This window comes from Heterodontus francisci, chromosome 15 (assembly GCF_036365525.1).
Source record: "Heterodontus francisci isolate sHetFra1 chromosome 15, sHetFra1.hap1, whole genome shotgun sequence".
NCBI classification, from domain to species: domain Eukaryota; kingdom Metazoa; phylum Chordata; class Chondrichthyes; order Heterodontiformes; family Heterodontidae; genus Heterodontus; species Heterodontus francisci.
The window spans coordinates 82,781,164-82,793,358 of NC_090385.1; the positions used below are offsets into that span (position 1 = coordinate 82,781,164).

Genomic DNA, 12,195 nt, shown 5'->3' on the forward strand with positions numbered 1-12,195 from the left:
GGTTAACCAATAGACTGGACGTTGTGTTTACCCGTATCGAACTGCGGATGTTCAGCTTGATCTAATTTATAGTTAAAACATATGAATGTTCCAGCTTAAAGAGAGAATGTGCAGTCCACATCAAGCTCGCGTTTTCTTTTGCTTCTGTCAATCACAGGCATAGGTTGCTGGAAATATTAGGTCAATTTCAATAAACCAAAAGTATAAACAATTGTTAAAATAATCCAATTGAAATGGAGAAAGGAAACGGAGAATGTACCGCAAAGCTATACACATCCTCTGAGAAGCCTTTGCTTGTCCACATGCATTCAAGTTTCATGAAAGAAAATATTTTTACATATGGAACCAGTTACACGTCAGTCAGCTGTGTTTCTGTTCCGTTCAACCTCCATGTTATTCCTGCCCTGGCTTTTATTTTGCCTTTCTGGACAACGTGTGTTAAATTCACCAGTAAAAACACAACGTTAACTGTGTTTTAAACTGTAAAAACAATGAAATATTATAATAGATAAGAGGTGAATCAGTGGTGAATTGTAACCTTCTAATACCTGGATCATATCTTAAACTGATCCTGGGAGTTCATTTCACTTGTATTTACATAACGCAGAAAAATACCTCACAGTAATCGCATTTATATTGTAGTATATTACACCATTTAATCACGTCAAATAAATCTAGAACTGCTTCTACCAATTATAAACAGTGTCGCTTTAACACGAGAACATTTTTCTTTTGAATAATTTATTCAGGTACATGTAAAAAAAATTAGATCGATTAGTTTAATACAAACTGCCCTTCGAAATTTTAAACTTTTCTGCTGAACTGTCTCGGAAGATTTTCGTATTCACAATGAATTCACTTTTCAATATTGTTGCATGTCCACAATTCAGGATCAAGGAAGTGTGGCTCCATGTTAACAAGTATGTACACAACATTGAGTATTCAATATTTCCAATCATTTCAGAAGAAATTCTGTCTCTACGGCTGCATGTCCAATAGCATTCTCCCTCAATTTTGTAACTATATGAACAGTTACTCATGCTTCGTGAATTTGGTTATTGGAAGTGGAATTTGCATTAGGAGAGGTTAACAGTAGCCAACAAGGAAAGGAAAATCGAAAGGCGAGTCATAAACTGAATGCAGGACCTGATCAACTTGTAACTCCCTCCCAGTGCCGTTATTTATGAATGCAGAATTCCAGTAGAATTAGAGATAAAGTTTGTCCCATGCGTTAGATGTATCAAACACGTCCAAACATTGATATCAAATACCAGACACTGAGAATCTCTCCAAGACCTCTTTGTGGAGTATTTTTAATTATTTTTCACGGACCCTGTGGGGAATGACTACTGGTATCGAAAACATTGAGATATTTTGTCTAAACGTTGTTTTCTTTAAAAGAAAACCCACAAGTGCTAATTTAATCTATACAGAGAATTATTGCAATGAAGAGCTGTGTTCTGAAATTGTCTTTGCAATGTTTCTGAGATTATCCATTAGTTAATGGATAAAAATTAAATCGAATAATTATTAAATAAACTAGCACCAGTCGAAATCCCAAACACCGCAGGAAGATCTCAGGGTAAGGGAAGGGTGCGGATAGGGAACAAGACCACAATGGACAGATCGCCGACCTCTCGAGGTATCTCTGGGTCTTGGGGAGCTGTATTGTGTCTAATCCCCTGACCCCGCCGTGTTCCGCTGTCAGCACTGAGCTAAATGTTACAGCGTTTCCACCATGCAAAGGGCAGGGATACACCGTATCCCGAGTGAGGGTCTGAATGGAGAAGACACCGGGTAGTTCAGGTTAGATCCCAAGATGGCAGTGTCATACTGCTGAAAATGCAAACGATACTGATGTAAAATGCCGAGTGGCTTCCGTTCTGATCGCTCGCCTATGCCAATCTCCCAATCTCTGCGTACAGGAACGAAAGAAAGGCTCGACATACACAGCAAGTCCCTTAGCGTCTGAAAGGAGAAATTATGCATTGATATTTTGGAAAAAGTGGTTGCACCGCAAAAATTAACCGGTTTCTCCTTCACAGATGCCGACTGACTCGCCGTGGATTTTCCAACAGTTTTTGTTTGAGTTACAGAACGCGTGTCGTTTTACTTTTATCGTTTAATCTCAACATTGGAACACTTCTCTCGGATAGAGATGTGAGTCCACTGGTTGATATTTCAGTATCCTGTTCATAAATTCACGCAAATAACTACACAAACATATGAAATGCGACGGAAGTGATATTTCTATATAGTGACTACAATGGATTAAAAGAGGCGGTTTCGCGGGGAGTTTTCAGTTCAATGAAAACTTCATAAGATTGTGTCTTGTTCAAATATTATAAACATACATATACACACATACTTGTATATATACACCCATACACACATATATACAAAATGTACACATTATATAGACATTATATATATGCAGACCGTTAATGGAAGATTCGCCCCTTATTAGATCATTTCCCTTTAAAGATGGATTCTTTGCCAAAATTGATCTTAACTTGTCACAAGACTAATAAAAGGTGATAGTGATCTGCACATGCCCACATTCACATACTCTACCTCCAGACAGACAGGTATGGCTGCAATTATGTCCATGTCCAGCCAGTGCAAGGAAGGCTTTTCCTTGGCTCTAATTAGTGATTAGTGGAGCTTCACTCGCTCTTGGCTCCATTGGTGTGTTGCTATTGGCTTGACTTTGACGGGCGGTGAGCTCTCGCCCTCCAGAAACACATCTCTTGGCACTGAAGGAGAGACTTTGGAAAAACAAAAGGCTCCTTTGCCCAGGAGTGATGCCGAGAGGGCGGCTACCAGTCAAACTTTACCGCTAACTGGAATGAGACTCATTCCGGGACACAGAGCGAATCTCATCGGTCTGTCAGCTCCGCTCGGACGCGCGATTTCAAACCGATCTCTCCTATTCCTTTCGGCCTTGGGACTGGCGCCTCCGCGCCGGGATTTGATGGTAACAGTCCGATGGCTCTGAGTACTCGGGCCCACGCTTTCTCCGTGGAATCTCTGGTGGGAAACTCTCGGAAGAGAAAACTTGAAGACCCAGAGGATGTGAAGCTGAGAGACCGGCCCGACGACAAGCTGAACCAACTTGATCACCCCAAGCACCGAGGAAAGGAGCAATCTGGTCAGACACAACTCACTCACAGCACACACAAGTTCAACAGCGGAAAGTCTCCGCGATCTTTACATTTCTATACTGCTTGATTAATTCCGCAAAGGACTACCATTGCAATATTTTCATACTTGGTTTATATAGATTTGTAATTCGGTTCCTGCGTTTATGGTTCTGCTTTTTACTTCAATGTTTTTGAAATTTAGTTTTTGCCGATCTTTGATTTGGTTTTTAATAGATTATTTGATTCGATGCCCGCCTTCGGTCTGGAAATAAGTTTACATTTAAAGACAAGCAGCAAAGATGTGAAGTAATACTAACCAGTATCTTAAATGATAGCGGCTAGTTTCATGAACTATGCAATGAATAAGTAACTATCCCATGGCCAAGTTAGAGTGAATTCCATTGTGCGAAACATTTTCTAGATCTAGACTCCAAGTTTGATTTACTTTTGACTGAACTTTATTTGTTTTGAAGTCTAAAGTTCTTCCAAGTTGCTACTTGAAGCGATACAAATCAGATGGGGAGCTCGGGGAGGTTAATGTATGTGGAGTGGCGGCACGGGACGTGGATTGCTGGGGATTTTGACCGGATCATTGCTTTTGGTATTTTGCATGTGATCGACCAGTGGAGACGAGAGCCCAAAGGACCAAAACTGGGACATGCACGTCACCAATCACCCGCGGTGGTGACTCGGAAGGTTTTCAGGTAGAACTACAAGGGACAGACCTCTGGAAGAGATTTCATGAGATTGGAACCGAAATGATCATCACTAAAGCTGGCAGGTGAGAGGGAGAGAGATTGGGTCAGTACATGATAGAGAGGTTTAGCACTGATTGTATCAATACATTGCACCTTATTAATTTACTCTGGTTGATTCTGTCTTCAGACTATAACGAAATCGGGAGTCTGTTGGTGTTTTAAGGGACCTCCGTTTTGGGGGGAAAATCGATATCAAAGTGAAACAAACAAGGTGTCGCGAAATGAAAACGAGGTTTTTTTTTCCTTTTCAACCAGATCCTGCGATCACTCGGCTTAACTGCCGATCCTTAATAAGAATTAACTTCTTAAACCGATCCACATAAACTGGGTCCCCTCCCCCCCCCCCCCCTCCCCAAGTGTTCTACAAATTGGGAAAGTTTTGCTTGTCTGACGACACAGTTATTTTGAGTTTTACAGATACCAGACTGATAAAACCGGATTTGCATTGGCGCTGCAGGAAAACATAAAAAGTGGTTTAATAGGCAATCAATTCGAATATTCTGACTATTTTCTAGATTTTTGGAACTGCTCATCTGAAATTTCACAACGTGTAACTTGCTCGCCTCTTTACATATTTTAAGCAAATTTATAGTTTACACCCAAAGAAAAGGAGTGTTCGGATTTGATAGTCAAAACACGAAAAAAAAATCCCCACATAATAAGTGTGCCTGTGTGAGTCACCATAAACCAATAACCTTGATTATTAATCGACGGAATCAGGGAACTAGATACTCAAACCAGTCAAAACCCAATGTAATTACATTGAAAAATGCGATGCATTCTAATCACCTATATCAACGCTCTGATTGTAAATAGATGCCTCACCCCGTCTCTATAACAGTGGGACGGGTTGAGAGCGGAAATGGAAGTGAGATCTAACGGTGCTGATCTGTTTGCAGGCGCATGTTTCCCGCCGTACGGGTGAAAATCAAAGGTCTGGCACCCACAAAGCAGTATTATATCGCCATGGACATCATCCCTGTGGATTCCAAGAGATACAGGTAACCGTAGCTGTACTGTCAGTGCACAGATCTGAGACTGCACATCTGCTGTGACAGCAAATGACCAAATGTTCAGGCGACTCGCTTCGTTTTCGTCTCCGCTGACCTTTAAATCTTAACATATACAACTGATATTGTGCTTCATTGTACAGGGGCTATGCTGCAATTTGACCTTTAACATACTACTCCTTAAAAGGGTATATAACATCCGGGAATTAAACTACTTCAACTGGAATTTTATCAGCTCGTACGGGCATCTTTGTGGAGAAAGTTTGTTTTAAGATTTGCCTTCTGTAATCTGCCAGATTAAAGAATGATTCGAGTTAACAACTTGGAGAATGAGTTGCTTTTCTTCACATTTGTTAACATTCGGTGAGAAATAGGTACAAAAGCAAAATGCTGCAGATGCCGGATATCGGAAATAAAAACGGAAAATTCTGGAAATACTCACAGGTCTGGCAGTATGTGTGGAGAGAGAAACAGGGTTAACCTTTCAGGCCAGTGGCCTTACATCAGAACTGAACAAAACAAGCGGAGCTGAAGCGTTGCCGCTGAACTGCAAATCAGAGCGACAACGTATGACTCAAAACATAATCAGGCTGTGGCTGTAAACACAGCAATAACCATGATCAAAATAAGGCCTGTCTCCATTAATACACAGTTAATGGGGTTCCCCTACATAACAGGAACTGGATTTCAAAGCAATTTACTGCATGCCAATCTCTTTGTGACTGGTTTAGGCGCTATCTCGCTGCAAGTTGTTCTAAGAGATTTATTGGCATGCTACCAGGGTTTGAATGATTTCAGTTATAGAAAGATTAGAGAAACTAGGATTATTCGCCATAGAGCAGAGAAGGTTAACAAGAGATTGGTTAATGTTCAAGATTATGAAGGGCTTTGATAGAGTAAATAAGAAGAAAGAGTTTTCAGTTACAGCAGGATCAGTGACCACACAATTAAGACAAAAGAACCAGAAAGGACATGATTTGTTTTTTGCACAAGTTGTTGTGTTCGGGAATGTACTGTCTGGAAAGCTGGTGGAAGGAGATTTAATAATCACTTTCCAAAGAGAAATTTTACAGCACTGTGGGGGGAGAGTAGGGTAATTAGATTAATTGGATAGCTCTTTCAAAGAGCCGGCACAGGCACTATGGGCCAAATGGCCCCCTTCTGTGCTATATTATTCTGTGATTCTTACACCCGTTAACATTTGCTGCTTGGTTCCCATATTCAATAACCAACGCCACCCCCAACCCCTCCCCCTTCGCTCCAACCAGATATTCACTCCTTGTGTGGTGTTCGCAGGTACGTGTACCACAGCTCACAGTGGATGGTAGCTGGAAACACCGAACAGTCGCCGCTAACGCCCAGGCTCTACGTCCACCCTGACTCGCCAGCTTCAGGGGAGTCCTGGATGAAACAGATCGTCAGCTTTGACCGGGTGAAACTTACCAACAATGACATGGACGAGAAGGGACATGTAGGCATTTGTTCTCCAATCTTAACGTCTTCTGAGAAATGCATGTCCCGAAAACAGTAGTATTGTTATAACCTCAACCTCAACAAACCCAACAAATATCTTTTGGATGTAATAATTTTCAAACTTGAGAGAGTGAGTGTGTGTCTATGTGACAGCGTGTGTTTGTGACAGTTAGTATGGTGCTTCTGTAAAGCGCCTTGGGACATTTTATTACGTTAAAGGCGCTATATAAATATAAGATGTGTGTGTGTGAGAGAATGTGAGTGACGGTGTGCAATATTCAGGCAGTAAAGTATTTATGTTGCGGAATGCACTGCCTGAAAAGGTGGTGAAAACAGGTTCAATAGTAGCTTTCACAATGTGATTGGATAAATACGTGAAAAGGAGAAATTTGCAGGGCAATGAGGAACATCAGGGGCGTGGGAATCATTGGACAGTTCATTCAAAAATGTGCACAGGTACGATGGGCCGAATGTCCCTCTCCTGCGCTGTAAATTCGATAATTCTGGCATTTGATTTGCAGTGAACTGCATGGGACACGTTTTCTCAGCCGCGGGAGAGGCTCGCTTGTGCCCGACATCTGTTGCATTCTTGTCGTGATCCTACAGATTTGCACCTTCTCCGGCCCTCAGCCATTGCTGATCACAATTGGCAATAATACCTCAGGCGAATGCAATGACTGCTCAAACAGTCGAGAGTGAGGTCAGATTGTTAGATTCCTGTTGCTTTCAGTCCCGATATCGTCAGCTGAGGAGATTTATCAATACCTTTAATAATCGTTCATTTATTTCACACACATGCATTTTGCTCTTATTTTATTTTGCTCTCATATTCGACCTTTATTTCAAAAGCATAAATTACAACTGAGAGGAGGTGAAGGATCAGTGAACTGTTCAAAGTACACAATACCTTTTGATAAATGTTATTGTAAATGGAACGTCTTTTCAATATTTCTCTCACGCTTCCCAGATTATTCTACAGTCAATGCATAAGTATCGGCCGCGAATCCATGTGATAGTGAAAGAGGCGGACGTGGACGTGACTGTGAATCAGTTCCTCCCGCCTAATGGAGTCCAGACATTCGCATTCCCCGAGACTGAATTCACAACTGTCACAGCTTACCAGAACCAGCAGGTAGGGAAGCAAGGGACACCGACAGGTAGGAGAGGGAGAGGGGCACCAACAGGTAGGAGAGGGAGAGGGGCACCGACAGGTAGGGGAGGGAGAGGGGCACCGACAGGTAGGGGAGGGAGAGGGGCACCGACAGGTAGGAGAGGGGCACCGACAGGTAGGAGACGGAGAGGGGCACCGACAGGTAGGGGAGGGAGAGGGGCACCAACAGGTAGGAGAGGGGCACTGACAGGTAGGGGAGGGAAAGGGGCACCGACAGGTAGGGGAGGGAGAGGGGCACTGACAGGTAGGAGAGGGACACCGACAGGTAGGGGAGGGAGAGGGGCACCAACAGGTAGGAGAGGGAGAGGGGCACCGACAGGTAGGAGAGGGGCACCGACAGGTAGGAGAGGGAGAGGGGCACCGACAGGTAGGGGAGGGAGAGGGGCACCGACAGGTAGGAGAGGGGCACTGACAGGTAGGAGAGGGACACCGACAGGTAGGGGAGGGAGAGGGGCACCAACAGGTAGGAGAGGGAGAGGGGCACCGACAGGTAGGAGAGGGGCACCGACAGGTAGGAGAGGGAGAGGGGCACCGACAGGTAGGGGAGGGAGAGGGGCACCGACAGGTAGGAGAGGGGCACTGACAGGTAGGGGAGGGAGAGGGGCACTGACAGGTAGGAGAGGGAGAGGGGCACCGACAGGTAGGGGAGGGAGAGGGGCACCAACAGGTAGGGGAGGGAGAGGGGCACCGACAGGTAGGAGAGGGGCACCGACAGGTAGGAGAGGGGCACTGACAGTTAGGGGAGGGAGAGGGGCACTGACAGGTAGGAGAGGGGCACTGACAGGTAGGGGAGGGAGAGGGGCACCGACAGGTAAGAGAGGGAGAGGGACCGACAGGTAGGGGAGTGGGAGAGGGACACTGACAGGTAGGAGAGGGAGAAGGACACCGACAGGTAGGGGAAGGAGAGGGGCACCGACAGGTAGGGGAAGGAGAGGGACACTGACAGGTAGGAGAGGGAGAGGGACACTGAGGTAGGAGGCAGAGGGACATTCACAGGTAGGGGTGGGAGAGGGTCACTGACAGGAGGCGAAGGGGACATGGAAAGGTAGGAGATGGAGAAGGACCCTGACAGGTCAGAGGGAGAGAGACATGGACAGAAAGGACGAAGAGGGACACTAACAAGGAGGAGGGAGTGGTTCACTAACAGGTCGGAGGGAGAGGGTCACTGAATGAAAGGAGAGAAGGATATTGACAAGTAGGATGAAGAGGGATACGGCCACGTAGGAGGGAACAGGTACCTCCTGTTAGGAGGCTGTCTTCAAGGTACAACACAATTATATCTATACATCTATAGACGTGCATTATTATTTACTTGATAATATACATTCAGATATTATTTGTGTATATATATATATATGTATATAAACCATATGCTCTATATCTTTAATCAACAGATAAATACTATTCGTTACTTAAAATTCCCGAATAGATCTTTACACAATGTGGGTGTTCTTTTTAGCTACTGTGCCGTTCTCTAATATTTTATGTCAATTTTAAGCACAAATTTATATTTAAATAGTTATAGTTCTTATAATTAGATATCGGTCGCATCTATAACTTATTCTGATACTAACGTTCTTTGAAACCCGCATTCAGGTCATAAACTTTCTGTCCGGTTTAATTCTGTCCACTGATCTTGAATTCCACGTTTCCCAAACAGTTCTAACATTCGTGAATCTTCCCGTGGCATTTATCATTTAGATCTACCTGTTCTTATTTGTATCTTCGTGTTTTCTTATTCTTACAGATCACAAGGTTGAAAATTGACAGAAATCCTTTCGCCAAAGGGTTCAGAGATCCTGGGAGAAACAGGTACAAAAAACCCCGACCTCTGAACTGATGCTCAACTCACGCTCCTATCAGCATGATTTCCAATGTTTTGCAAATTTATGGGTGTAGAGATATCACAACGATAGTTAGAGTCACAGATCCAGATACCGACTGTCAACCAATATACGAGCCCAGATTTTTTTTTTTTGGGTGGGCGGGGGCGTCTTACGAGTTATCTTGTAAATGGTAGGTATTCAGTGGCTGTAGTAATTGTTAAAGACTTTTGAGTGGCGATGTTTCTAAAAAATATATTCAAGACAATCCAAGAACAGTAGATACATGTGATACTTCAGATCAAAGCACTATTAAAACTCTAACTTGGCATCTTGCATTTAGGGTTAGTCTAGAACGAGTAATGGACAATTATCCCTGGAGACCTGTAAACTGTAGACCATCGCTAAATTTCCAAGCTTTTAACATCCAAAAGCCAGGTATGTGTATTTTCTGTGAATCTATACACGGAGTCATGCAATCTAAATAAGATATCAGTTCACTAAATATATGAAGCAAAATGAGTATCTTCCTCCTCCACATTTCCTAGTTTACTGTGTGGAAGCGCCACCCCTCCTTGTGATAACTATTCATACAGTGTTTATAATGTGACCTGTGTCCGGAGACAGTTCTATATAATTGTGACGATCCGTTTTTTTTTCAGTCGGGTGCTCTGAGTCCCCGCTGGGAAGCTCATGCACCGGGACTCCCACTCCTCTGAGCTCGGTACTCTCTCCGTCCTGCTCGCCGCCCTTGTTTCACGTCTCCTCGGGTTCCCTTGGAATGAGCTGCCGAGACACTCACCTTTGCAACGTCGACGGGCCGGTGTGTTACAAGGTCGGCCCGGGTCGAAGCCCAGGACCTCAGCGTTTTGCCTTGCCGCTCTACGACAGGCTGAGAGTCAACAGCTCGCCGCCGCCGCTCATGTTTCGTTTCCCTTCCTTGTCCTCACTTAACACAGTAACTGCAAACAACGGGAAAAGTGCCAACTGCAGCGGTCACGACTTGCAGCTCACACCGAGTGTGACACTCTCGCACCTTCAAGTGATGCATCCAGGGAGTATCATGTCTCAGGAGAGCCAGATGCATCAAGACTTGTACAACTTGTCTGCGCGGCGCCCTTACAGTTTCTATGGATATAATTTGTCTGCATCTTCTCGACTGGCAGCTAATCCATTTAAACTGATGGCTCAGAACACTTCACCCTCTCCCAGTGCGAGCACACTGGTGACCGAGAAAAATTTCCGCGATGGGAAGCTTTGCCAGTGGCCGCAGACAGTCAACCACTGTCTCTGATAGACTGAGCAGGCCAGGGATTTGTGGTTCCAACGGAACGGGGATCTTTGTAACTGAATGGAGACTACAATGCGAGTTCTAACTCCGAATACCTGCGGTTGTGAGCTGTGAGACGTGAGGCCACGGAGAAGACAACAGCGAAAGCATTGCAGGAAAACATGGACCGTGATTTGCGATCGGGAACATCGGTTTTTGTGGCTTTAAAAGTAACTAAATGCGAGCAGAGCCGCTATAACACGTCTAACTCCTCATGACTTGCTCGAATTGAATCGGGAAATCATAGTGTGAAATCATTGTAAATAACCATGTCTAGGTTTGCGTTCGTTAAACAATTCTTCTGAAAAATCACCAATAAGCACCCGCTAGAAACATAGTCTTGGTTTAGAAAGAAAATAGTCGCAAGAGCAAGAGCTAGTTTACATTAAAACATGCAAATTCGTTAGATTCTTTAAGTTCCCAGGAATCCAGCCTATTCCCCATATTGTTCTTTGGAAAGATTAGTCCGATCTTAGCACAGTCCACATATTTCATGTAAATTTGCAATGGAATCAGATGTCGTTTCTGATCTTTACAAATCAGCAACACGAGCACTACTTTAATCTGACTCACACCTGGTGTGTGTGGAACCACTATTTGGCCACAATAAACTTTGAGACATGGTTTATGAGTATCTCGATCTTTACATATGTTATGGTCATCCTATACCTCGGTTTTAAATACTTTATGGCCATATTTTAACTGTCTATGCGCATTTGAACGGCATACTCTGACACTCAGGAGGTCCTCGCATTGAGGTTCAGAAAGATCAATGTCGGAGGGACTGTTCCAATCTTCCCCTGGCTTCCTTCTGTAATCAATGCTTATTTCAGCAGCTGATTTGAAACAATGGTTAAACATTATCAACGGGGTTGACAGTCTGCACGGCAATATCTTGAAGAGTAGTAAACTAATTCACATTTATATCTATAACCATCTTCAAAGACTACCTGGTTTCCTAGGAGACGGGTACCTATCCAATCGGATATCGGTAGCTCGAGTCCAGTGTATCTCTCTGTCTTCCTTCAGATATCACACGTCGAAGTGTCAAAAGTGTATTTTTAAAAATAACAGCCGTTTCATGCAGCCATTTATAGAGACCCTGTCAATCTGCAAACTTCTTCACCAACTGCAAGTTACCTTTAACTGATTTATTCACAGTTTTGTGACGTTAAGGGGATAGGCCAAGCTAAGGGAAATTGCAGATTAGTAGCAGACATGGTTGAATGTCGGAAGGTAGAAATCTTCGCGATTATAACGTCTGTACTATCTTGCTACCGGAAAACCACCTCATCTATCCTCTTCCTTAGGCATGCTCATCTGTCCTGCGTGGAGAGAAAGAGCCTTTGGGCAGAACACCGCCACGGTGCGGCATTACCTTGCTTACAATGACAGGCAGGAAAAGGTCCAGCCTTTCCCACACAACTAAAGTACCTTTTGCATCACAATATATACACCCTTCATCCCTCCCGAAATCCTTGTAATCT

General features: G+C 43.9%; 1 protein-coding gene across 1 annotated transcript; it reads left to right on the forward strand.

The window, feature by feature from the left end:
- Window positions 1-2,988: 2,988 nt before the first annotated feature.
- On the forward strand, window positions 2,989-10,672 carry LOC137377436 (T-box transcription factor TBX22-like). The gene is made up of 8 exons (XM_068047015.1): window positions 2,989-3,182; window positions 3,778-3,924; window positions 4,801-4,902; window positions 6,208-6,382; window positions 7,352-7,516; window positions 9,303-9,367; window positions 9,722-9,816; window positions 10,041-10,672. The coding sequence occupies exons 1-8, from the start codon at window positions 2,989-2,991 to the stop codon at window positions 10,670-10,672; spliced, it is 1,575 nt and encodes a 524-aa protein (XP_067903116.1).
- The last annotated feature ends 1,523 nt before the right edge of the window (window positions 10,673-12,195 follow it).

Bases quoted from the DNA above. Each gene is read 5' to 3' on its own strand.
- LOC137377436 (XM_068047015.1), top strand. From the start codon at position 2,989: ATGGCTCTGAGTACTCGGGCCCACGCTTTCTCCGTGGAATCTCTGGTG. The intron at 7,517-9,302 runs GTAGGGAAGCAA...TTATTCTTACAG, and splicing joins CAGCTTACCAGAACCAGCAG to ATCACAAGGTTGAAAATTGA. The intron at 9,817-10,040 runs GTATGTGTATTT...TTTTTTTTTCAG, and splicing joins TTTTAACATCCAAAAGCCAG to TCGGGTGCTCTGAGTCCCCG.